This window comes from Podarcis liolepis (assembly GCF_965112155.1).
Source record: "Podarcis liolepis genome assembly, chromosome: 3".
In the NCBI taxonomy this organism is placed as follows: domain Eukaryota; kingdom Metazoa; phylum Chordata; class Lepidosauria; order Squamata; family Lacertidae; genus Podarcis; species Podarcis liolepis.
The window spans coordinates 104,818,925-104,846,661 of record NC_139557.1 but is presented as its reverse complement, the minus strand read 5'-3'; the positions used below and the strand labels follow the sequence as shown (position 1 = coordinate 104,846,661).

At 45.4% G+C, this 27,737-nt stretch overlaps 2 protein-coding genes across 2 annotated transcripts; one reads left to right on the top strand and one right to left on the bottom strand.

Annotated features, from left to right (window-relative positions):
• Nucleotides 1–1,872: 1,872 nt before the first annotated feature.
• On the top strand, nt 1,873–21,561 carry LOC310702745 (GTP cyclohydrolase 1-like). Its single transcript, XM_083494821.1, has 6 exons — nt 1,873–3,066; nt 8,060–8,169; nt 11,425–11,480; nt 13,571–13,602; nt 15,800–15,884; nt 18,225–21,561. Exons 1-6 carry the CDS (start codon nt 2,727–2,729, stop codon nt 18,349–18,351), a joined length of 750 nt encoding a protein of 249 aa, XP_083350947.1. The 5' UTR covers nt 1,873–2,726; the 3' UTR covers nt 18,352–21,561.
• Nucleotides 21,295–27,690, bottom strand: CRIPT (CXXC repeat containing interactor of PDZ3 domain; the record flags this gene model as incomplete). The annotated part of the gene is made up of 5 exons (XM_083494926.1): nt 21,295–23,457; nt 23,555–23,658; nt 25,005–25,059; nt 26,153–26,218; nt 27,498–27,690. 5 exons carry the CDS (start codon nt 27,688–27,690, stop codon nt 23,393–23,395), a joined length of 483 nt encoding a protein of 160 aa, XP_083351052.1. The 3' UTR covers nt 21,295–23,392.
• Nucleotides 27,691–27,737: the final 47 nt, after the last annotated feature.

Sequence of the window (27,737 nt, the reverse complement as noted above, 5' to 3'; positions counted from 1 at the left end):
GACATTAAATGAAATCTAGGGACATTCCCTGGATGGATTTTGTCCGGGGATAGATTTGTAAATCCGGGGACTGTCCCCAGGAAATGAGGACGTCTGGTAACCATAAGCTAAAGACAAAGTAAGCAAAGTATTTACATTCACATGCTTATACAAGCATGGGCTTTTTCTTTTCTTTTTTTAATTGAAGATTATAGCTTCTACCTTCGAACTGGAACTTAATTTGAATGTTCCCTTTTTAGGGAGTGGAGTGTCCTTCTGCCATTTTAATGGATGTTCCGGTCAAGGATGCTTTTATGGGATTCCACATTCCAGTATCAGGATGTGCCACTGCAATTTGGAAAGCATGAAACACAGGGTGAATTCAGCCTAGCTCAACACAAGGTTCTTAAATCCTCTGGAACACTTTTCATATGGTCTCAGACCACAAGAGTGTCAGCTGCTGCAATAGCTTTTCAAATGTATTGTTGTGAGTTTGTCTGTGTTTGCGGGGTAGGTCTGTATGACGCTTGGGTCCCTTCTAATTCCTAGGATCCTGGATCCAGCCAGGGTGAAAATCCAATGGAGGATTCTCTTGGTGAGCTAGCTAGGCAACTCTTTGGTGAGTCAAAGGTCTTAAGTACTGTGGTTAGCATAACAAAAGAAGTTGCTCTGTGCCAGAAGGCAAATGGGGGAGCCCCTCCCTCAACTAGCTGTTAGGTAAAAGGTAAAGGGACTTCTGACCATTAGGTCCAGTCGTGGCTGACTCTTGGGTTGTGACGCTCATCTCTCTTTATTGGCCGAGGGAGTCAGCGTACAGCTTCTGGGTCATGTGGCCAGCATGACTAAACTGCTTCTGGCGAACCAGAGCAGCGCATGGAAATGCCGTTTACCTTTCCGCCGGAGCGGTACCTATTTATCTACTTTCACTTTGACGTGCTTTTGAACTGCTAGGTTGGCAGGAGCAGGGACCGAGCAACGGGAGCTCACCCCGTCATGGGGATTCGAACCGCCGACCTTCTGATCAGCAAGCCCTAGGCTCTGTGGTTTAGACAGGAGTTAAAAGGTAAAGGGACCCCTGACCTTTAGGTCCATTCGCGGATGACTCTGGGGTTGCAGCGCCCATCTCGCTCTAGAGGCTGAGGGAGCCGGCATTTGTCTGCAGACAGCTTCTGGGTCATGTGGTCAGCATGACTAAGCCGCTTCTGGCGAACCAGAGCAGCGCACGGAAACGCTGCTTACCTTCCACTGGAGCGGTACCTGTTTATCTATTTGCACTTTGACGTGCTTTCGAACTGCTAGGTTGGCAGGAGCTGGGACCGAGCAATGGGAGCTCACCCCGTCGCGGGGATTTGAACTGCCGACCTTCTGATCAGCAAGCCCAAGAGGCTCAGTGGTTTAACCCACAGCGCCACCTGCATCCCTTCAACTAGCTGCAAGAAGGACAATAATTGAGGGCAGTGGTGTGTGAGAGCTGGAAGCAGGCTGTAGGCAGATGCCAGAAAGCAAGAGCCCTCCTTTGCACAGCTTGTCAATATCTTTCTTAAATTGTGGTACCCAGAATTGGACACAGGGATCCTGGTGTGTTCCGACCAAGGCAGAATAGAGCAGGAATGAGGAAGTTGGCATTCTCTGGTTGCCCTTTGGAATACAACTCCCAACATCCAATTAGTTGAGATCATAGGAGCCAATTCCTAGGGGCTGAGATCCCTTTGCTCCCCCAATAAAAAGTTTGAGTGTGTGTGTGTGTCCCCAAAGTTGACGGGCATTTCCATCAAATGGTGTGTGTGCACCGTGTCTGGTGATCAATTATGTGGGGCTTACCTCCCCACCCCCATATTTTATTCAAATTGGCCACACTGTCTGAGACTGATGGGAGTTGGAGTCCAATAGAACTTGGAGGCCCGCAGCTTCGCCATCTCTGCTTCTGGGGCGAGGCAGTAGCTGAGTGATTGGAGAAGGTCCATAGCTGAGCATCTGGAAAAGGCAGGACTCAGGGAGACGGAGCTCGGAGGGAGGAATACTGCCACGGTGGCGGAGAGGGAAGCGGACCCGATTCCTGCACCGCAGGGGGTTGGACTGAATGACCCTCGGTGCCCTTTCCAACTCTACCATTTTAGGATCGTATACGCAAAGGCGGCGAGTTTGCTGTTGCCGTTCGTTGCGCGCATTAGCCGCGTGCAGCGTGCATAACACTCGTGTCCCGAGCTTGTTTCCTGCGATTACAAGCGAGGAAGAGGAGGGACGGCAGGTGACAAAGGGCGCCTCAGTGCAGCTTGCCCAGCTGACAGTCCCAAGACGTCGCCTTCTGACAGAGGAGAGGAGGGCTGCCGTAGCAAAACGGCGCGATAAATACCAGATGGCCGGCGCGCAAGCAGCCCTGCACCAGGCGCAACCCTGACGCCGCGGGCGAGCCGTCCACTCCGCTCCTTTGCGCAAGGCGCGCCGCAGCTCAGCACCGCAGTAAAGCAGCCCTCCTCTGGACCCCGCTGCCCTTCCACCTCTGCAAAAGGTGGGGACCCAAAGTCCCCTGCAGAAACCTCCGCTCCCAGCGTCGTCGAGGACGCTCTCCAGATCCCCTTAGATCTCCCCTTGGGCATGCACCAGCGCGCTGCCCTTGCAAACTCCGCCGCCGCCGCTTTGCCGGGCATTTTGGCGCAGCCTTAGAAAATCTCCGTCGTAAATTCCCCCTCGAAGCCTGGGCTGTGCCCCTGCGCCTCTCCTGCGAAGCGCCTCGCACGTGCTGCGCCATGGAGCGCCCGCGGCTGGAGGCGCAGTGCTACCGAAACGGGGACTGCCACCCCGGACGCCTCCTCGGGGGCTTGAGCGAGCTGGCGGCTGGCAGCAACCCCTGCGAGATCCGGAAGCCGGCGGCGAAGCTCCCGCGCCCGCCGTCGGACAAAGGCAGCTGGGCCCGGGAAGGCGAGGAGCGGGAAGAGAGGGACGGGCTGCCTGCCCTGGAGGATGCGTACACCACCATCCTGGAGGGCCTGGGCGAGGACCCGACCCGGGAAGGGCTGCTGCTCACGCCCCGTCGGGCCGCCAAGGCCATGCAGTTCCTCACCAAGGGCTACCGCGAAACCGTCGGAGGTGAGATGCCCGCCCGCCTTTCTTTCTTTTCTCGTTTTGACAACAGCCGCCAATGGTCTGGTTGCACCTTAAAGGCTTCCTATATTTATTAAGTCGTAAGCCTTCGTGGGCTAGATCAGCTGCGTAAATATAAGTGCCTCTCCTCGTTTCCTCTTTTGAAGACCTGCTAAAATCACTTCTGTTCCGTCGGGAACAATTCAGAATACAAAATAAAAAAATTCCTTCCAGTAGCACCTTAAAGACCAACTAAGTTAGTTCTTGGTATGAGCTTTCGTGTGCATGTACACTTCTTCAGATAGGAATTGGTATCTGAAGAAGTGTGCATGCACAGGAAAGCTCATACCAAGAACTAACTTAGTTGGTCTTTAAGGTGCTACTGGAAGGAATTTTTTTATTTTGACTATGGCAGACCAACACGGCTACCTATCTGTAACTGAATTCAGAATACAGTACACCTTCCCACAATTTTCTGATTTTAAAAATGCAGGCAATTAAGAATTCACCTTCCCATAATGTCTTTATTTTAAAACTTTTTATGTTTTTACTGCATGGCTTTTGTTATTATTTTTATTTTATTTACAATAAAAGATATTATTTTATTGTAAAGAATATATTGCACATTTTTATTATATAGCTTTGTTGTAAACCACTCTGGTGTTTTTTAAAAAATGAATTGTGATATAAAAATATTTTAAATGAACGAATAAATATTACTATATTAGATTTCTTACCCACCTTTTGCCGTGAGGTGTTGGGGAAGATAACGGTAATTTTAAAATGCGGTATTGAAATTGGTTAAAACAAATTGCAATCCAGGGAATAGGATGGGACCTAAAAATAATCTGCAGTGCTGCTGATTGTTGTTGTTTAGTCGTTTAGTCATGTCTGACTCTTTGTGACCCCCTGGACCAGAGCACGCCAGGCACTCCTGTCTTCCACTGCCTCCCACAGTTTGGTCAAACTCATGCTGGTAGCTTTGAGAACACTGTCCAACCATCTCGTCCTCTATCGTCCCCTTCTCCTTGTGCCCTCCATCTTTCCCAACATCAGGGTCTTTTACAGGGAGTCTTCTCTTCTCATGAGGTGGCGAAAGTATTGGAGCCTCAGCTTCAGGATCTGTCCTTCCAGTGAGCACTCAGGGCTGATTTCCTTCAGAATGGATAGGTTTGATCTTCTTGCAGTCCATGGGACTTTCAAGAGTCTCCTCCAGCACCATAATTCAAAAGCATCAATTCTTCGGCAATCAGCCTTCTTTATGGTCCAGCTCTCACTTCCATACATCACTGCTGGGGAAACCATAGCTTTAACTATACGGACCTTTGTCGGCAATGTGATGTCTCTGCTAATGCTGCTGATATATTCATCAAATAATAGAATTGCAGAGTTGCAAGGGACCCCAAGATGCTGGGGTCATCTAGCCCAACCCTCTGCAATGTAGGAATATTTTGCTCAAAGTGAGGCTCGAACTCACGACCTTGAGATTAGGAGTCTCATTCTCTACCAACTGAGCTAAAGGCATTTTCTTTTGTATTGGCACTGAACAATCTGGTCATCACTTTATTAAGTATATACAGTATTGTTCCTCCTCTAAAAGTGGGTTTAGTCAGCAGCAATTCTCATCCTGCCTCACCACTGATCATGCTTGGAGCTGTAGTTATTTTAAATAATAAAAAAACAGATTTTATACATACATGAGAATAGGTAACCATAAATTGTGTAATAATAGGCCTGACCTGGAAATATTGAAATATCAGCAAGCCTGTAATGCTATACTGAGCTGCTTGGGATGGATTTTACTTATATGCTGCTTTTCTGCAGCAAACTTGTGCCCTGACTTAAAGCAAACATTCAGAGACCTCGAAATAGAGAACACTTGGAAATACAATTATACAAAATACGGAACGTGTCAGTAAATTCACAAATAACAAAAATCAACCAAAAAAAAATTGTAAACATGCACATTCTCTCTGCCGTAGCTGACACACTTCATATCTCTTTATTCTTTATTGCCAACCCTTGAGGGACATAGCAAATATACAGACTTTTGTCGTTTTCATTTCAGGGCCACATTAATCTCTGGCTATAACAATCAGCTCCTTGGTTCTTGCTGCCTGGAAGCAAGTTGATTAGCAATCCTCTTAAACCTTGTTCCAGGGTTACTGGATTATTTCTATAATGTAGCCATTCAACACTATCTGGGAATTGAGGGTGTGTGTGTATGAATGAATGAATAAGGTTTATAACTCAGTAAGCGTTGAAAGTTTACTTGCATTTGCTTTACAGCTATGTGCAACTCTGAACACACAGACACAATTCTCGTTTCAAGGGATAAGACTTGCTGTGGAACGTGGCTGAGGATCCTGAAGCAGGAGCCCTGATCCTACACGAGCATTGCACACTCCCCATTCTAGCGGTTCAGTGGATTTGGGGTACTACTTTGACTAAAATAGCTCCCATCCCCAAGGCAGAACCCCAGAATCTGAAGGCACCATGCCAGCAGACAACTAAAAATGTGACACTGGCACTTAGCAATTTCCTTGCTGAGGACCAGGTTACAGTGGTACCTTGGGTTACAAACGCTTTGGGTTACGTGTTTTCAGGTTGCGGACCGCGGGAAACCCAGAAAGGGTTACTTCTGGGTTTCACCGCATGCGCAGGAGCGCCAAATCGCGTCACGCGCGTGCACAGACACAGCGTTGCAGGTTATGAACGCTACAGGTTGTGGATGTGTCTCCGTCACAGATTACATCCGCAACCTGACGTTCCACTGTACTTTAGGGACCATCTTAACCTATCTAAACCTGGCTGGGCTCTGAAGGAGGACTTGCTCTTTTAGCTCATTCTCACTGGAAATATGATTGGCAGGTACAGTGGTACCTCAGGTTAAGAACTTAATTCGTTCTGGAGGTCCATTCTTAACCTGAAATTGTTCTTAACCTGAGGTACCACTTTAGCTAATGGGGCCTCCTGCCACCGTTGCGCTGCCACCATGTGATTTCTGTTTTCCTCCTGAAGCAAAGTTCTTAATCCAAGGTACTATTTCTGTGTTAGTGGAGTCTGTAACCTGAAGCGTCTGTAACCTGAAGTGTCTGTAACCTGAAGCATCTGTAACCCGAGGTACCACTGTACTAGGAACAGGGCCTTTTCAGTAATGGTGCCTGGAGAAATAATCTCCCACTTGTTGACAGGTTTTATTTGGGTCACGAAGAGTCGGACATGACTAAACAACAACAACAACTGTTTTATGCTCTTTCTAGTGCCACTGATAGCTTTTAAATGCATTTTTAGATTCATTTTTACTGGTTTTTAATACGTTGGTTTTCATCGTTTTGATGTTTAGAACACTTTTGTGGAAATGTGGCATGAAAAGAAATTGAAATGAATGGAAGAGAGAACATTTTTACAGTTCGCTGCAGCACGTGGCCGCTAGAAATGTGAAATATATTTCTATCTAGTTTGACCTAAACATTCATGGTCTGTTACTTGTGGGGTATTTAAAATGAACAATTCATGTTTTGCTAGATAGGCGCATAATAGGAGCTGAAGCTCCTATTATGAGTTTCCCTGTAAGTTTGCTAGAAAGAACTCTGTGAGAGACACACCCACTGTGCCCTGACAGAGGAAGGGCATAGCTGTACACACACACACACACACACACACACACACACACACACACTCTTACTTACCTGCTTGCCTGCCTGGGCACAGCCTCTCTTTTCTCTCTCTTCTTCATTTCTTCATCAGCAAGCCAGAAATGAGAGAACATCTGCTAAGTCTAAGCTCCAATGCCCAGACACCATTTCAAACTAGACTAAAGCACATCTTTGTAGCTGAATTACTATTTTAAGCCGGCCTGAACAAAGCTGTTATCTCTGTTACTCTGTTCTGAGTGAGCAAATGTTATTTTTCACCTCTTACAAGACTGTGTGATTATTGTTTTAAGGGGGAGAAATGAGGAAAATACCAGGAGAATCCAGTCTGCCTTAAAGCACGCAGGATTCCTTAAACTAAAAGGCTAAAACTAACCTATCTAGGTGTTAGGAAAACATTCTTTAAGAAACAGATAAAAGTTCCTGCAAGCTTTAAAGAGGGTTCCAGATTTTTACTTTAGGGTGTAGGAGTGGCACTCCAGGCTTGATTGGTGTCAGCTGGAGGTGCAAATAAAGGGAGGAAGTTGCAGGGTGCAATTTCTGCACGAGGAAAGCACACACACACACTGTCAGCACACACGCTGACAACAAGGTTGGAAGTAAGACTGTGCTGCTGATAACTGTGAGTTTTGCTGTGTCAGGATTGTTAATTACTGGACTGAGATTATATTGTGCTGGAGAGATAAAGAAAGAATGTACAGTGGTACCTTGGGTTACATACGCTTCCGGTTACAGACTCCGCTAACCCAGAAATAGTGCTTCAGGTTAAGAACTTTGCTTCAGGATGAGAACAGAAATCGTGCTCCTGTGGCACGGCAGCAGCAGGAGACCCCATTAGCTAAGTGGTGCTTCAGGTTAAGAACAGATTCAGGTTAAAAATGGACCTCCGGAACGAATTAAGTACTTAACCTGAGGTACCAGTGTAAATAGCTTGTATATAATAGTAACAGAAATGCTTGTGCAACCAGTCAAGCAATAAAGAAGCTATTGACTGTGAATTTGAGTATGACTCTCGTTCTTGTCCTCTGCCTCTGGGGAAAACTCTGCTACAATCAGTAAGAAGTGGGTTTACCGAGGTGCCACCACACAAGCAGAAAAGCGCAGCGGAAGTGTGTGGGCGGTAACCTCTAATACTAAGCTCCCCTTTTAAGCTGGCAAATGGGTGGCACCCTGCTGAACTCACAAACGTGAGGAAGGAAGGATAATATCTAATAAATACATCCTCTCCTAGCATCTATCCACACCCCGGTATTACTAATTATTCTTTATTCAAGGCCAGAACTGGTAGATGGAACAAAGTGCACTTTCCCACTATTCCATGAAAAGCTTCTGTTTCTTTTCAGACATACTCAACGATGCAGTTTTCGACGAGGACCATGACGAGATGGTGATCGTGAAGGACATTGATATGTTTTCCCTCTGCGAACATCACTTGGTACCTTTCTTCGGCAAGGTACTGGTTAACTGAAACGCTTTGTGGTGTAAACCAGTGTTGGCCCCCTGCTGGAGCGGCTGGGGAAACCCAGCCAGATGGGCGGGGTATAAATAATAAATTATTATTATTATTTAAATTATTATTATTATTTAGCCTATTAGTTGCCTTCGCAGGTGTGTGCTGGATTCTCCCCAGCCAAGTTGCTTGAGGCGGAAGATTTTGCCGTCCACACTGCACATTGCCAAGCCTTTGCAGACGTATCCAGGAATCTCAATGCCTGCCATTTCCCCTGATGGCTGGGAAAGATTCCTGTCTTAAATAGACTGGAAATAGGAGCAGGAAATCTGTACTGCAAAGCCTTTTGCAGTGGCTTGCCAGCCCCCGCCTTTCTCCCCATTCAACTGAGCTTTAAACCTCTCTGCCAAATTTGGCAGTGTGATGCAGGCGAGCATGACGTGTGCTTGTGTCTTTGTGAGAGTGGCGTGTGCCTCTGTGTGTGTGTGTCAAAGAGAGGAGAGTGTGTGCCTCGGTCCTGTATACCTGAAGGAGCGTCTCCACCCCATTGTTCAGCCCGGACACTGAGATCCAGCGCCGAGGGCCTTCTGGTGGTTCCCTCATTGTGAGAAGTGAGGTCACAGGGAACCAGACAGAGGGCCTTCTTGGCAGTGGCGCCCACCCTGTGGAACACCCTCCCACCAGATGTGAAGGAAATAAGCAAAACCTGGGCTGAACAAAGACATTGAAAAAAAACAAAAAAAAACAAAGACATTGGATTCTTATCTCACTATACATGACTAAACCATTTCTCCCCTCCTCACCCCTTGCCTTCTCCTGTAAGACCTATTACAGTCGTTAAGAGTCGTCAACAGGCTCTCCCAGCTATCTGCCTATCTCCCATTCCCACCACCCTTCTGAGTAATACCCCTCCCCACCTTCTCACTATATAGAAGGATCTGGCAACTTCTGTTTCAGTGTATCTGAAGAAGTGTGCATGCACACGAAAGCTCATACCAAGAACTAACTTAGTTGGTCTTTAAGGTGCTACTGGAAGGAATTTTTTTATTTTGACTATGGCAGACCAACACGGCTACCTATCTACTACAGGAAATAAGCAGTTATCCTATCTTTAAAAGACATCTGAAGGCAGCCCTGTTTAGGGAAGTTTTTAATATTTAATGCTGTACTGTTTTTAACATTTGATTGGGAGCCGCCCAGAGTGGCTGGGGAGACTCAGCCAGATGGGCGGGGTATAAATAATAAATTATTATTGTTGTTGTTGTTGTTGTTGTTATTTCCTGGATGTTTTGCGGCTCGCATGTGTGGCGAGTATCCATTTGTTGTGTGTGTGCATTTGCGTGTATTCATTTTGCTTGTGGTGAGTGTGGATTCACAATGAGTGCGCTGCCCACTCATGTAGGTTTGGTGGTCACTTGGATCACCACCCGCAAAGGCTTGGCCAGCATTGAATACGGCCTTGGTGTCCAAAAGAGTTAGTCCTTTGGCAGATCATACTGACTGTACTAGATAGGCAAGTAGCAGCTTCCTAGATCCCTAAGAATTCTCTGTGGCTCAGAGTTCTTTGGGTGACCTTTAGTTTGCACTCTGTCAGGCAACAGAGGAACCAACCTCCACAGCAGGCTGCCAGGAATGGACAAGACAAGGGGAAGTCCTTACCATCTGCTTTTATTCATTATTCACAGAGAGAGGCTTAGAAACGCTTCGATTTGGAGCAATGGCGTTGCTCCAAGTCAAACCCCACCCCCTCCATCTCTCCCATTATGCGCCATCACTACGGTGGCTGAGCTGTGCCTTCTGCCTCTGAGCTTTCTGCTCTCCTACTTTCAATGCCTGCCAGGTTCTGGGAGGGGGGGTCTGGAATGCTTTCTAAAGACATTTGAGTCCATCAGTTGTTCCCCCCTCTGGTTCTGTTTCCTCCTCCTCTCCAATTATTTGAAGAAGAAGAGGAGTTTGGATTTCATATCCTGCTTTATCACTACCCAAAGGAGTCTCAAAGCGGCTAACGTTCTACTCTCCCTTCTTCCCCCACAACAAACACTCTGTGAGGTGAGTGAGGCTGAGAGACTTCAGAGAAGTGTGACTGGCCCAAGGTCACCCAGCAGCTGCATGTGGAGGAGCGGGGAAGCGAACCCGGTCCACCAGATTAAGAGACTACCGCTCTTAACCACTACACCACACTGGCTCTTTCCCTTCATCTGCCTCTCCCTCAAACCCTGTTGTAATTCTGAACTGTTTCCTTCTTCTCTGGAAGGGTCAGGCTGGGGAGGTGGTCTCTACCATTCCTCCTCTGCCGAGTCCCTGACATACTGCTGTGTTGAACTACAAACACGGTATATTTTTTATTTACCAAAGAAACCCTCTTCCCTACTCCCTGTTAGATGTGCTATCCTGCTTTTATTTCAGTGGCGTAGGGGGTGCAGGGGGGGCCGGCCGCACTGGCCGCAACATCTGGGGGTTAGAGTTAGGGGGCGCAAATCCACGGGTTAGGGGGCGCAAATCCACGGGTTAGGGGGCGCAAATTACTTGCCTTGCCCCGGGTGCTGACAACCCACGCTACACCACTCTTTTATTTTAAGGGGATGACACAGGGGTGTATCGCTGTCTGCCAGCGCCTGGGCGGATGCTCCTGTGCTGGGCAGGACGAAGAGGGTCTCTTCACCCTCCGCAATCACCCAGCCCTCACTGCCAGGTGACGGGGGTCTCTGTGGGGGGTGCCTGTTTTGTGTCTCTCTCTCCCCCCCCCGGCATATGCCACTGGGATAACGTTTGCTTCTAAGCCAACGGTTCTCAACCTGTGGGTCCCCAGATGTTGTTAGACTACAATTCCCATCATCCCCGAGCTCTGGCCTTGCTAGCTAGGGATGATGAGAGTTGTAGTCCAACAACATCTGGGGACCCACAGGTTGAGAACTGCTGTATCTAAGCCAATAGCACTGAAGACTTGTGAGTTTGAATCACTGACAGAGATTTGGGGGAAGTATCCTCAATTGCCTTGGGGAAGAGGATTATTTTGATTTTACTTGCCCTTGCCAGTCAGATCAGACAGGCCTCTGTAATGCAGACCAACAAGGCAAATCCACAAGTCCCTTTGGAACGAATTGTACATTAGCAAGATTTCAGAATTGCAGCATTAGTGACTAGAGAGTGTGTTGGAGAAACCTATTCCCAGCAACATAACTGGTGTGTTGCGGTGGGGATAGACTCCAATTGTGAATCCAGTATTAACCATTCTTCCCTCTCCGTTTGAATCTGCAGGTGCACATTGGATACTTACCGAGGAAGAAAGTGGTTGGCTTAAGCAAACTTGCAAGGTTCTTATTATTCAACTTATGTTCTTGTCTGTTTTATGGAATTCACCGGTGCAACGTGTACTGATGGCCGCTGTCTCAGATGGCTTTGAAAGGGAATTAAGACAAATTTGGGGAGGAGAGGTTGTGCCAGTGGCTCTTAGCCAGCATGGCCATTCACAACCTCCAGGTTCAGTAGCAGCTTATCACTGAATAAGACTTGCTGGAGAGCAATAACAAGAAATCATTGTCTTCAGACCATGCTTGCTCACTGTGGGGAAATGGGGTGTTGCACCCGGTGGACCAACCTGCTGTCTCTGTGGCGCAATGGGCCATTGCGTCCGGCTGTTAATCAGAAGATTGGTGGTTCGAGCCTACCCAGGGATGGCTGTGGGCAGGATTTCTGCATTCCAGGGGGTTAAACTATATGACCCTTGGGATCCCTTCCAACTCGACCTTGTGTCTGATCCATCATGACTCTTCTTAGGTTTTTGAAGTACCGTATTTTTCACTCTATAAGACGCACCAGACCATAAGACGCACCTAGTTTTTGGAGGAGGAAAACAAGAAAAAAAATATTCTGGATCTCAGAAGCCAGAACAGCAAGAGGGATCGCTGTGCAGTGAAAGCAGCAATCCCTCTTGCTGTTCTGGCTTCTGGGATAGCTGCGCAGCCTACATTCGCTCCATAAGACGCACACACATTTCCCCTTACTTTTTAGGAGGGAAAAAGTGAGTCTTATGGAGCAAAAAATATGGTATGCATCAGTGTACACTTATGTGCATTTTGTGTGTATGTGAAATTAGAAGTTACATGCGATCTGGGATGTTAACACTGATAAGTGAGATGATTCATTTATTGGCCATGGGTGCCTCCTAAACTGCTGAGCTCAGGACCACACACGTGGGGGTTATCCCTTTTCTTCTTTCGTTTTTGCAACAGTCCAGTGATGCAGATTGAATCGGACTCTGCTGCCTTGCCCAGGCGGTATGAGGACATGCACCCTCTGCTTGCGGGAGGCCACTGGCTGGGAAACACAAGTAGCCAAACAAACCCCTGTGTTGCAAAGAGAATGTCAACAATGTCTAGGCAACACGATGACCATATATATGCGTAATAGACAATCTTTATAGAATTCCTTCAAATCACAAAAAGTTCAAAATGAAATCTTTAGTCTCAAAGTCTCTGGAAATCTTTAAATGAAGCGAGGTACCAAACTTTGTACGCTGGAAGACAAGCTGTGAAGCTTTGTGTATTCAACAATGATGTCCAACACTGAACGGTAATTCCGGATATTGACTACCGTTTCGTATAATTCTTCATCAGTACGGTGGGTGCATATAGAATGCTTCATAAAACCATCTTATTTTGAATGAATGTATATAAATGAAAATATCAAGTCACTGCATTACTTGAACATTTTATGATTTTAAAGATTGTCTATTGCGTATGTATATGGTCATCGTGTTGCCTAGACATTGTTGAGGGAAACACAAGTAGGCAGAGAGCTGTTGCACTCCGGGTCCTGCTGGCAGGCTTCCCAGAGGCACCTGAGAGCTGAACTAGATGGGTCTTTGACTTGATCCAGCAAGGCTTTTCTTAAGTTCCTACATATTATTGTTCTGAGGAATTCTGGGGACCGCAAATGGCAGTCTCCAGTTGGGAGAAGCTGATGTGTTTTGATCCTGCCCCACCCTCAAGAAAAGCGATTACCTCATGTCTTTATTTGAAAGCATGAGTACAGTTGGACCTTGGAAGTCAAATGGAATCCATTCCGGAAGTCCGTTCAACTTCCAAAACATTCAAAAACCAGATCGCTGCTTCTGATTGGCTGCAGGAAGCTCCTGCAGCCAATCAGAAGCCCCGTTGGACGTTTGGGTTCCAAAAGAAAGTTTGCAAACCGGAACAATCACTTCCGGGTTTGCCGTGTTCGGGAGCCAAAATGTCTGAGTTCCAGGGCATTCGTGATTCAATGCACAACTCCAAAGGTTAAACCTTGACAACTGTAGCCTGAGAGTGAGTGTTGCTTCTTCCCGTTTTGCATTCCATTTGTTCGTCTGTTTCTTGAGACCATGCCATTTATTTTCTCTCACCATTATCTTTTCTTCCTCCAGAATCGTTGAAATATTCAGCCGAAGGCTTCAAGGTTTGTATCCTTTCTGCAATATGATGTAGTTCTGCCTTCTTGCTAACTCCCCTATGTTCATCTAATACCACCCCTAGGAGTCACTCTAGGGCACGAGTGGCTAACCTGTGGCCATCTTGAGCAGGGATTCCCAAACTTGGGTCTTCAGCTGTTTTGGACTACACTTACCATCATCCCTGACCACTGGTCCTGCTAGGTAGGGATGATGGGAGTTGTAGTCCAACAAAAGCAGAAGACCCAAGTTTGGGAATCCCTGATCTAGACCTTCCTGAACTACAACTCCCAGACTGTTGGCCATGCTAGCTGGGGCTGTTGGGAGTTGGTGTCTGACACCACCCGGAGGGGCCGAAGCTAGGCACCCCTTCTCAATGTGCTGTGAGAATCCTGTGGGCCTCTGGATATTGTGGAATTCCAAATTCCATCAGCCTTATTATCCAGTATAGCCAATGGTAAGTGTCAGTGTTAGAAAAGGAAAAAGGTTCTGACCTCCTTTTTACTCCTTTGCCTAATCCTCAGACTTTAGTTGGCACAAAAGAGTCTTTGAGAAAGAGTATTCTTGCAGAGTATTGCTGCTTTTATTCTTAAAAAGTCTTCTTCTCCAACCACGACCGACAGCTTTTACACACACCAAACGCAACCAGCTTTCTACCATCCAACCAACCCACACCACACACTAACACTGACCACTCTATATATACAGGTACCATTTGGTGAAAGGTTGCATGAGTCATTGTAGGCCGCTGACTCAGGCTGACTTAGTTCTTTTAGCATTAAAGAAACAGCGGCCAATTTTTAGCTGTGACAGTAAGGGAGTTGTAGCCCTACAACACCTGGAGGGCCACAGGTTCCTCATCCCCAATAACTGCCAGCAGGGCTGCTTTGCTCTCCGGTCCTCCAAATGCCCCCCATATCCGCTTCATCCTGAGAGCTGGAGGGGAAAGGCAGTGGGAGGTCAGCGCGGTGCGCATGCAGTGGCAGGAGCAGCAGAATGGGAAGATGGCAGCCCTGCCTGTCAAATCTTCCAAGACAGGAATGCGCAGGACAAGTTGCTCAGTCTCTGTTTGATTCCCAGCAGAGTGGCAAAGGTTTTTATCTTCAAATAATAATAATAAAAAGATATCTAGAAAAGGTCTGTCACTGGGAATTCACGTTGAGTGCTGAAAGCAAATTCCTGGGCTGAGTAGCTCCTCAGAGGAATTGTTCTCCTTAATTCTAAGTCAGGGGGGAGCGCTCAGGGGCGGAGGAAGGGGGGTGGTGGGGGCAGCTTGCCCGGGGTGCCATCACTGAGGGGGGTGACATTTGGCGCGGTGCCTGCTCTCGACTCCCAAGCCTACCCCGAGCCATCGGGGGAAGGGGCGGAGCTGTGCTGCCTTGCCGGTGGCCTTCCCCCCTTCCTCCATCATTTTGACAGCTTAGGAGAGGTTTGGGAGTTGCGGGCGGGCAGTGCGCCATTGCCCCCCGCTCCTGGACTGCTTCCTGGGGGGGGGAAGCTCCCCCATGCTGTCAAAAGGAAGAGGGAAGGGAGGAAGGCTGCTGGCAAAGCGGCGCGGTTCCCTCCCCTCTTGCCCAGGAAGCAGCCTGCCAGGGGTGGCTCGTTCCGCCCTCGGGTGCGCAGCTTGTGCACCGCTCTGTGTGCCAGAGCAGCTAGCTCCACCTCTGGGAGTGCTAGTGAGTTTTGTCCTCTTCGCTCAATATTTCACACACACACACACACACACACACACACACACACGTCAGGAGGGAGACAGTCTTTCCCCCATTTGCCTGTGAAAGCCCCTTTCCCCCCAGCTTAGCTGAAAGTTCTCTTTTGAGAACAACTGGCTCAGACCAAATTGATTCAGAAGTCAGTAAGTTCATTTATTCCAAAGTTAGCAATTTATAGTGGTACCTCTGGTTAAGAACTTAATTCGTTCCGGAGGTCCGTTCTTAACCTGCAACTGTTCTTAACCTGAGGTGTCACTTGAGCTAATGGGGCCTCCCGCCGCCGCTGTGCCACCAGAGCACGATTTCTATTCTCATCCTGAGGTATTATTTCTGGTACTGAAGTGTCTGTAACCCGAGGTACCACTGTTTTAAGGAAAAGAATGTATTCAAAAGTTAACCAAAGCATATATCCGTAAAATAACAGTGAGCGTGTATTTGAAGTTGCCAACCAATAGCCTTTTTTTCTCCTCACAAAGCACCATTATTTTTCTAGTCCAGGAGCGGCTTACCAAGCAGATTGCCCTGGCAATTACTGAAGCCCTGAAGCCTGTTGGAGTGGCTGTGGTCATTGAAGCATCGTAAGTTCAGCATGCTCTGTCCAGCTTGGAACTGTTGCACCACATACACCTTCATTGCATTTCCCCCATTTCCCTCTTTTGCTGGGGGGGGGGTGAGTTTGCATATCATCACTATTAAAAACACACGCTATAAACAATTTAAGAAACCTAGCATGATCCTACTATACTCAGGAAGTGCCATTGATCTCAATACGGCTCACTCAAAGGTGAGCAATAGGATTACAATCTTGCTTAGTTGCATGTTGCTGTACACAAAACAGGTTGAATGACCACAATTCAACAGGTTGAATGACCATCATGGATGCTTTTTTATTTTTTACTTTTCAAATTTTACATTTCAAATCAAACACCTATTAAACCATACATTCATTGACTTTCTTCGCTCCCCTAACAAGGTACATTTAATATATCCATCATTTCTGCGTATTTTAATATACCCATCTAATTCTGTTTTCCTATCTTGCATCTCTTCAACATATGTTATATTGTTGAATTTTACTTTAATACTGCCAGCGTTTTCAACTGTACACAATTATTTTCAAAATATTTGACAATAATTTTCCATTCCTCTTTTTGCTCTCTTATTCTACTTGTTAGACCTGCTAATTCTGCATATTATATCATCTTCAGTTGTCAGTCTTCCTTACTAGGGACTTCACTCACTTTCCATTTTTGGGCTAAAATCTGAGCCGCTGTTGTTGCATACCTAAATACCCCCCCCCGACTCCTGGAAACCTCTGTATTAACAATTCCTAACAGAAATGCCTCCGGTTTGGGGGGGGGGAGTTGTTTTAAACTTTTCATCATCTCATTATATATCATTTCCCAATATTCTTCAGCTGTCTGTCATGGATGCTTTAGCTGAGATTCCTACATTGCAGAGGGTTGGACTAGATGAAACATGGGATCCCTTCCAACTCTATGATTCTACACCAGAGAGGGGATGTTATCACCTGTTCATCTCCCCACTCCTGCCCCCCTGCCTGAACTCCTATTGGTGAAGCTGCCTTCTGAGCATGTGCAGCAGCTGTCCCAATGGCACACACCTCAGCATACCTGCAAAGGGGAATTGGTTTTTATTTTCAAATCGGGTGCAAACAGCTGTGTTTCTCAAGAAACTACAGCAGGGGTCAGCAAACTAAGGCCTGGGGGCTGGATGCGGCCCACCGGGCTCGTAAATCTGGCCCGCGGACCCTGCCGCCCACTCGGTCCCCGCGCTAAACTGGTGTGGAGGCCTCGCCATGCGACAACTGACTTCCGCTATGCTGGCACAGCTTCAAATTGGCTGCAGGAAGCTCCTGCAGCCAATCTGAAGCTGCGGACACCTCTGGGCAGCACCCCTTCCTTCCCACTGAGGCGGCTGCGTATGGCCAAGAGCCAAGTGGGAGGAAGCAGCGGGGGCAGGGAGGCTGTTTCCGCCGCCCAGGCTAGCGATATGGGCTCTGCGCCCCATGGACCTCTGGCTAGAGAAGACAATGATGACACTGCCAAAGGTCAGGCGGCGGGAGCATGAGTGGTGGTGGTGGTCGGGGTCCAGCCCTCCACAAGGTCTGAGGGACTGTGGACCAGCCCCCTCCTGAAAATGTTTGCTGACTCCTGAACTAGTCATACCTCATGTTACGTTTGCTTTAGGTTGCGCATTTCCAGGTTGCGTCCTGCGGCGACCTGGAAGTACTGGAAAGGGTTACTTCCGGGTTTCGCCACTCGTGCATGTGCAGATGCGCAAAATGACGTCACACGCATGCGCAGAAGCGGTGAATTGTGACCTGCATGTGCACAGAAGCAGGTTGCATTCTTTTCAGGTTGCGAACAGGTCTCCGGAATGGATCCCTTTCGCAACCAGAGGTACCACTGTACAGGAAAGGTAGGGATTGTGGCTGACGTCACGTGTACACGGCATCGGACACCACCGATGGAAGTGCACCAGAGCCAGTGTAAACAGTGTAAAGTGTAAAACAGTGTAAAATGCGTACAGAACCATAACTGGACTGAGTTCTGAGTAGATATTTATGGGGTTGCACTGTAAAGTAGCTTGGGAGGCATTGTATGTCTGTGGGCAACATTTTAAAATTCATACGCACCCCTGCAGTGGTATAGCGCCATGTGATTTTGCAGTTTATGTAACTCAGCATTTATTTATTTTTTACAAAAATGTGTAGCAAGCTCTGAATTAATCTTTGCAATCTGACTGTTATTTTATTATGTGGTTCTTGACCTTCTGAGGTTGTCAGCTGCTTTGGACATCGTTCACCGTGGAAAATAAACCACAATGGTATGGGTGTTAGCAATTCCTGCTGCTAATTTGATACTAAAAATGCCTCTTTGAATGTCCCCTGGCAGGCACATGTGCATGATCATGAGGGGAGTTCAGAAGATGAGCAGCAAAACCGTTACGAGCGCCATGCTTGGAGTCCTGCGGGAAGATCCCAAAACCAGGGAGGAGTTTCTCGCCTTGATCAAGAATTAAACGACAGCAGCTTGCGGCTCTCTGTGGGTTTGGATCCCACACTCGAAACCAGTTGCCAAGACATAATTGCCTTCTGTGAGCCAGAATCTGTGCCATAAAAGAAGAGGAAGAAGAAGACAAAAAAAAGGTGAAAGCAAAAAAAGAGAAGAAAATAAATAACTGCACCACAGCTTTGTTCTCGCTTCTGGGTAACACCTTAAGAGTGTCATTAAACATTAGCTAGGCAGCACAAGCACCGAACTCCCATTTTGCAGCAAAGAAATCGGGTATCCCTGATACGGCCGCATCTTGTGACATGGTGAGCCAAGAGCCTCTTTGCACCCTGCATCTTCTAACCCTTTGAGAACAAAGCAAGAGATCCATCCTCTCCCGTGAGTTTTCATGCATCACAAGAGTCGCACATTTGAGCACATAAAATGTGAATGCAAGATAGGCTTATTTGCAAAGGTGTGTTGTGTAGGTGCATTTAGGATTGGCTGCAGTTCTCTTCATCAGTACGCTCAGTGGATGGTCCAGGGGTGGCCTGTTCTAGTGCAGGTAGGGGGACCCTCAGGCCCAAATGTGGCCCCCTAGGTCTCGTATTTCCGGTTCTAGGAAGCCTGCCAGGCCCCTTACCCCTGGCCCTACTCCTTACTGGTCCCGCTCTGTGTCTTCCTTAGGTACTTTTGCCTTTCTGGCATGAGAGCCTCACTTAAAAAAAGAAAAAAAAAGCACAAATACCACTCAAAATACATATACCTTACAAACTTTTATTGGTTTAATATTGACTGACTCGTTTTTGCTTACTCTCAGGCAGGCATAGGCAAACCCGGTCCTCCAGATGTTTTGGGACTACACCTCCCATCACCCCTGACCACTGGTAATGTTAGCTAGGGATGGTGGGAGTTGTAGTCCCAAAACATCTGGAGGGCCGAGTTTGCCTATGCCTGCTCTAAGGGATCCTGGGAATGATAGTTTGGTTAGGGTGCTGAGAACTATGTTAAAAGATAACGTGTCAATCCATTCCCCCCTGGGATTGTCCAGGGAACATAAATTGCTGGTTAACTAGTTCATGGTGGCAAACCTTTGCATGTTTGCTTCGGAGCCAGGGTTGTATCCTGCTAAGTCATTGCATGGCTGGAATGATGTTTAGAGGTGCAACAGAATGTACCCTCTCTCTCTTCCCCTTGCAACAGCCAAATCTGGCCCGGGGTTTCTGGGGGTAAGAGACATTCTATTGCACTTGTGAAAGCTATAGTTGTTCTGCTTGCGCAATGACTTGGCTGAGTGCATTAGATTGTGCTACATGGGGGGCAGCTGCCCCCTCCCCAATCAAGTAAAACAATAGAAATACTTAACTACCGTAATTGACCAATCATGTCAGTTCTGTCCCCAACTAACAAGAGTCCTGCCCCCCCCCCCCACAAAAATACTGGCTATGCCCATGTTTGCACACATACAATGCAGATATGTCCACAAAAGGCTTTCCAGTGTGTGATACCAAGCCAAATACTGTTGCCAGTTTTCTAACTGGGATTTGTGCCTTGGCACAAATAAAAAGGGGATGAGGAATCTCGAGATGTCAATCCTGTGCACACCTACCAGGGAACAAGTCCCACTAGACACAGTAGGATTGGTTCTCAAACTTTTTTCTCCGGGCCACACTTTCAGAATAAAAATTTGCTTGCGACACACTGAATTTTTTATTGATAATACATTGGAAAACAAAAAGAAACAGCTGCTAGCAGTGCTTGATTTATAACATAGAACACAACTAATTTTTTTTAAAAATGATTCTATACTATACTACGCTGAAATGTTTAAATGTTTCTTTGATTGTCCTTGAGACTTCCTACCACACTTGCCAATCCCTCCTGCCACACCGTGTGGCAGGACTCCCTTCTGAGTAAAACATACGGCATTGCGCTATTCTTGAAAACTTGTTTTAAGTGGGGATTCTTTCCATCGGTTCTCTTTAGCTAGAATTGTTGCTAAGTGTTTCATGGCCCATTATGACCGCATCTGGGGGGCTGTGGCTTTTTATGTTATACAAAGTATTGTAAACACAATCAAATATGTACTGTACTGTACTGTACAAAACTTGAGATGTGCCCTGTGATCTAGAGACTTGAGACAACACAGAAAGTGCTGGCATTTCCTGAAGAAAATTCCTTTGTTATGTCATACATACTGTGTATACACACAGGAGTTCACTTAAATCAGGTGTTTAAGAGGAAAACAGGGTTGCACTGACCTGTAGGTTGTCTGAGTTGCTCTTTGTATAGGAACACATTGGGAACCTGCCCATTCACACACCAGCAGCAGAAACTTTGAACTCTCTAGCAGTGTGAGGCTATCTCCTTTTCCTCTTAACTAATAGTTTGATTTTTATATTTAGTAAGAGAAAATAGCTGCGTAAAAGTGGTGCTAAAATGTATACTAACTGAAAAAGTCGTGTTACTACCAGGTTTATTAAATGCTTTATAATGCAAAGTAATAGTTTGGCATTCCAACTCTATTATTGTACTGAAAAGATTGAAGAGTTTTATTGTACCAAAAATATTAAAAATAGCCGTATTACATGCTTCATATTTAGGTTTGCATATTGTACTGTATTTCCTTGTATTTTAGTATCTGCATTGCCCCTTAATGCCATGCAAGAAATTTAAGACTGAATGAATCGTAATAGTAGTTTTTTGTCCAAGTAATGTATGCTTTGGAGTCAGCACTGGGCACAAACTAACCTACCGTAATCAGTGAAGAAATCCTTGAATTGCCTTTGTAAAGAAGGGCAAAGCAACCATGCCAAGAGCAAAGGAAAGGAAAGGAAAGGATGGCAAGCATATTTGCACAGTTTGGACAAAAAACCTACTAGCATTGCATGGGTACAAGCAGAGAACCTGTGGCAGCCATTTTGTTTGGACCACTGGATGGAGCTACAAACTCACACAATTCACAAAGAGCTTTACAATCGCATTTAGCATTTTTTGCCAGCATTTATTTTTTTACAAACACATCATTTAAATTCCGGAACACTTCAATCCAGTGTTTAGGAATGTTGCCTTGCAGTTACATTTTTAAAATAAATTTATAAAAATGTACAAACTGCTTCATCAATAAAATAATGGAACAACCAGTGAAATCAGTAAACAGCAAGAACCAAAATTCAACCACCAAAAGCATAAGAAAATAAAGATATTTAAAGTCTTCAAAAGTAATAGGGAAGGGGGACATAGGAATCTCTGATCATAAACCCCCACCACATAGTCTTGCCCAGATCAGCAGGGACAGGGGATGATTTTTTATTGAGGGGCCCGATGACTTTCAGAGAACACCAACATGAATCCTGCTACAAAAAGTGCGCTGACTATCATGTCCACCAGGCCTGCCAATTTCTCCTGCTAGGTGTTACAAGCCAGGAAGGACAAAGTTTGAGATAGCAAGTTGTGGTTCACACTGCACTTACGCACCTTGTCCATGAAATAACTGATATTCATCCAAGTAACAGTTTTGATTCCAAGTTCCCTAATCAACATGGCATTCAGGTCAAAGTGCTTATTTTAAAAACATTTTACAAATAAGCTGCTGTTCCGGCTCCACAGAATAACTTTCACATGAGCTCTGAACCATGTTTGCATGGATCTGGTCCAAGTCTTCTGCCATCTGAGTTTTGTTCCAGCCATTTACATCTCAAGCAGAAATTAAACCAGGAATTGAAGTTACAAGGATTATAAAAGCAGAAAGATAAAATAAATATATATATATGCAGAAGGTGTTGAGAACCTTGAAAAAGAAAATATATTTGCCTGGCACTGAAAGTAGGCGCTAGGCAAGCTTTCCTGGTGACCATATACTAGAGTTGGAGTGAGACTACTGAAAAGGCCCTCTCTTCAGCCATCACCTCTCTAACCTCAGAAGGTGGATGACTCCCAGAGAATAGCCTCTGAAGCGAACTCCAAAGTATGGACAGGCAAGAGGGCAAGTGGTATGCCCTGTTGCCACATCTAGCCAGACCAAGGTGGGTTTCCCCCTTCAGAATCAAATCCTGGATTATTATTGCTTCTATTCTCTACAGCATGGCAACACCAATATGCAAGGGATGTATTAACTATCGTACAGATCAAAGAATAACACACTAAGAAACAAAAATAACATACAAGAACACCCTAATACCACCCTCAACCAAGACTTTATGGTAGTCACCTCTTTTTTTAAGCACAACAAAATGGAAACAGATTATATACAATTTTTCATCCATGCGCAAGTAATGCCCCAACACCAATTTTGAATCATGAAGTTAAAGGCTAATTTATGCTAGGTTTCTTCATTTGACTTCAAGCTTCACCCCAGCAAAACCAGATTAAAGGAAATAATGCTGGCAATGATAGCACACTTGTTATATACCAGGTCCTAAGAATGTTGGACTCACCTAGTTGAATGAAGCCAGCCCCAACCAACCATGTATTTTAACCTGTCGGCTTCTTGAGAACAATTTTGTTTTTGCAGTTATAGGCAGGCAACAAAACCAGGTAGCTTACAGAGCTCCTGGTGGTTGGCTTGGTGGGTTCCAAGTTGTGCATCGTTTTATAAATTTGCAAGTAAACCTACATTAAAAAAAACAAATCATTTTATGCCAGTTTTATTTCATCAATCCCTCTGCTGGTAGACTTGCAATCTACAAATTCTTGTTATAGCAGTGGGGTGAAGAAAAAAGTTGATCTGCTGGCTTTTTTGAGTTTTTCCTCAAAACTAGCCTAATGAATTGAAACATTTTTTCTATTTATACCATTAAGCGTCACTAGCAGATCACTGTTAATATCAGTAGATCAAAACGCCAAATGGCAAATGTGACCATATCAAGTTGCCAATACACCAGTTTTCTTATTATAAATTTATATAGGTATGAATTGGACCATTTATCCAGGTCTACAATAAGCGCTAACAAAGTGCAACTAAAGATCCATGCAAATTCTGACGGTGTCTGCCATCTTTTACATTTCCCCCCAATGTTGATAACTGCTTTTAAAGTAAAGCTGGTCAAGAAAAAGTTCGTAGTATATAATTAAACGGATGTTTGCTTGTAGTTTTTTGTATCCAATACTTTCTTCCCACACATTGCGCAGATGCCTAATAATGAGAAGAACAGTAAGAATGAAACATTTTCTTTTAGTCCAAAAGTACAAAAACAACTAAACAAGAGAAGAATTGATGCCAAATGTCTCACCCTTTTTGTATGCACATCCCTGGCAGTAGTGGGAGCCTGGCTGATGAACTGAACTTTTGCAAATTCGGCATACTGCAAATTTGTTTTTACCATAAGGATCAAACCTAGGAAGAAAGAAAAAAGGTAGCTGAATTGCCTATTCATGGAAAGCTTTCCTACATACTTTCATACAGTTGGGAGCAGATGAGGATGGGGGAAGGAAGACAAGAGAGAAGACAGAGTTGGCTGATAACAAAATCTTCAAAAGCCACTTCCCAGTTACAAAGCTGATCAGACAAAATTCTTCACTTCAGCTTTTATCAAATGTAGACTAGTTTGCACATCAACATCTTTAAACTATGTAGGTATACTTGACATGTTTTTCAAAAAGTTTCTTACCACACCTCTTGCACAAAACAGGTAAACCTGCCCAGAAGATTTTTTGCATAATTGATACTGGAAAATGGTTTGAAAGTCAAGTGCTTTGTAAATGAGATATAAAAGTCAACTGCTAATGCTGCATTTAACTTCTGCCACGCTCCAGCTGGGAGGACCATGAGGCAGAGAAGAAAAGATTGAAAACTGGTTTCAAAAAGGACACCATGGGTCTTTCCCAATCCGTCTTACATTTCTCCAGAATCTCATGGCACCTTCACCGTTCATCTGTTTCATCTCTGCTCTGACAGCTGTTCTAGCTACATTTCTGGTGCCCACAAAGAAGCAGCAATGGCAGCCATAATAGCTGGCTGCAAAGGTGGCATAAAGTAAGGTGATATGTGTATGTGTGCAGAGGGAAGGGGGGAAAGCTACAGACCCTTTTTGGACAGAAATGACTTGGCCATTGTACTCCATGCTCTGGTAACTTCAAGACTGAATTATTGCAATGTGCTCCACGTGGTGCTACCCTTGAAAATGACTTGGAAACTTCAGCTGGTCTAAAATGCAGCAGCCAGATTAGTGGCTCACAAAGCCCATCTTTTAAAACAGCTGCAATGGCTGGCAGCTTGTTTCCAGACTCAATTCAAGGTGTGCACGCTAGTTATTAAAGCCGTAAACAAGCCCCAAATATCTGAGAGACCACCTTCCTGACAAGATCCTCTTACCTGTTATGATCAACAAAGGAAGCCCTCTTAGTAGTTTCAGCACCCTTTGAGATTTGGGTGGTAGTGTAGTGGCGGCCCAGGAGTGGGCATTCTCTGTGGCAGCCCCTAAGTTTTTGTTTTCCCTCCTTGCAGAGGTGCATCTGGCACCTTCACTATGCAGGTTTCAAGGAAGTCCTGAAGATGCACCTCTTTACCCAGGCCTTTGGACAACTGATATGTGTCTTTTCTGGACCCACTCTATTTCTGTGGCCCTAATTTGTTTTAGCTGTTTTCATTCTGAATTTTAATTTCTGCAAGCTGCCCTAGGAACTGCATGTGAAGAGTGGGTAATGATGATGTTGATAATGATAATTTAATACTTCAATTACCTTGCCTTCTTTGATGTCAATGCCTTGTTTTCATTTAGTTTTCTCCCACCACTTTCTAAAAAGAAAAAATAAGTTTATTGCTTGATATACATAATTTGCAAAACTATTATAAATTAAGACCCGTGCTCACAAATCCCTTATTTTCCAAGAATACAACCAAAAAAGAGATTGGGGGGGGGGAATACATGTGTGCAAGGTGCCCAGTTATTCTATATGATGTACGTTTACAGAAATATGCTGCCTTTATACAGATGATTATACTGTATTGTTTAATTAGTGTTTTTATGGAGCAGTCAAGTAATTTCGTTGTCCTCGAAGGGGGCAATGACAATAAAGATATTATTATTATTATTATTATTATTATTATTATTATTATTCAATCAGAACATTTCATGAATTTAGCTCTGATTAGAGCTTCAGTGTTCTTTGAATAACTGAACTAATTAAATCAATTAAAGTTTAACGGACATATTTTTTTAACTCCCAGGTTACTGGCACCAAACCCAGGATTCCTGTTGAGGTTCTCCAGGAAAACAAGGAGTTTTCCTACCCTTGTTTTGAGCCTGGAGATGGGCAGTGGGATCTCTGCCACTGGAGTTGATAAAATAAAATGAGTGAATGAGTAATACCCAATGAATGAGAAAATTGATGGAAGTTCTAAAAAGAACTTTAAAGAATCATCCAAATTCTGTGCTACTGTAAAAAAACTTTCAAGTAATAAGTATGTCCCACTTGTCCACTTTTCTCCATTTCCTGCTGCCTATATAACTGCATTTCTCGCCATCCCTTTCTCTTTTGGCAGCTGTATGGGCCATCTTTCCCGGCCCAAAGAGCCAAAGCAGTATATATTGGAAAGGAGTCTGCAGTGCTCACAGTGGTGTGGGGTGTGTGGGTGCACGAGGGAGGCATGTTTTTCTATTTGTTCCCTGGCTAAGTAAATTGCTACTGGCATCAAAATAACATATCTGTAGCAAATTGCATCTCTGGACCATAACATAAATGAGACAAACACTTGCATATAAGCATCTGAAATAAGATTGCAAAAAATAATGCACCTTGAAGGTAATCTACTCACATTTCAAGGTTTGCTTATCAATAAATGTTAGAAAGAATATCTACTGAAGTGATTAGACAGTATTTAGAAATACCTGTGGTGTTTCTTGCACCATCTTTCCATGTATCAGGTGTAATTACAGTACCAAGTTTTCTCTCACCTATGGAAAAACAGAAATGCAAAGGCTGTGATATTCCAATCTATGTTTTGGAAGTCTTTTGAGAACACACCGCATATTTCATTAGGCCCACCTTCAAATTAGTTCAACTATTTGAACATGGGTAATACAGTATAGGTCATTCTATTAATCCACTACTATTACTAATCCCTTTGAAAAGTAGACATCCATAGCTGATAAACAAAGCTCATGTAGCCTACCAGGCTGAGTGGTCATCATCAACGAACATACAAAGGACGCTTCCAGATCCAACCAAAGACCAACTAGTTCAGCACTCTTATTTCCCATGAAAGTGGGATATGAAAACAAGAGCCCTGTCCCACTGCTGTGCCCCAGCAACTGGTATTCAGAGGCATACCTCATTGTTAGTAACCACTGCTAGCTTTAACCTTTCATGTTAGATGTCAATGCACCCAGCCTGCCTAATAAATGAACAATGAATTCTCAGAACACCAATAGCATGATGCACCTCATCATGATTTCACAGTTAACACCTACCCCACCCCCACGCTTTTACTGAATAGAAGTTGGAGGCACACCTCACTCAAAATGTTTTGCTTCAGTGTGTAAATGAGTTAAGAAACCATTTGCCCATCAGCAGCCAATCCACTTGTGGTTCTGCATGAGTTACTGATGCAGAGGGCCAAGTAGGTTGGCCCCTGTAAATAAATGGGATACTGGAGCAGGCAAGCCTTAGGGCAATGGTGTCCAAACTTTTTTCAAAGTGGGCCAGATCTGATGAAGTGAAGGGCCCTGAGGGCCGACCAAAGTTGCTGACCTTTCTTTAGGATTGCAGTTGTTAACCTTTTTTTTTTTTGGATTTTACCCCAAAGTTGTTGAGCTTATTTTAGGATTGAAGTTGTTGAGCTTATTTTTTATGGTTGAAGTTGTTGGGGTTTTTTTAAGGATTTTACCCCAGGAAATAAACTGCCACAGGGGCCGGATTAAACCGACCGGCGGGCCGGATTAGCCCCCCGAAACGGACATGCCTGCCTTAGGGCCTGATCCAGCAGGGCTCTAACATGTTTGGAAGGGAGGCAAAGCCAGAACAGTGACTTATACAGAGACGCCGCCGCCTCCTCTGTAGGGCGATGCCTTGAGGAGGCCAGAAATGCCTCCTTACACCATCTCTCTGAGAAGCGTCGCTCTATGGGTTTCTCGCGCGGAGGCTCCGCCGTTCAAACCGTCGCCCCCGTGACGTCACATTCTCCGCTAACCGTCCCCCTACCGTTCCTTCAGCCCCCTCCCCGAACAAACTCACACTTCTCGCACACCATGGCGAACCACCCGCGACGAAGCCTGCGGAACAGAAGCGCCGTCCCCGTCAGCTGCCACCAAAACAAACCCAGTAGGGTCCTTTCAACTTCCGGCAGCCGCCTCAGCGTCGGCACTTCCTCTTCCGGGTTCAACCGCCGCTCTCCCAATTCCTCCCTCCCTCCCTTTCGCGCGCCCATTGGCTGAGATGAATGAAAATGGGGGCGGGCCGCTTGTTGTGACGCCA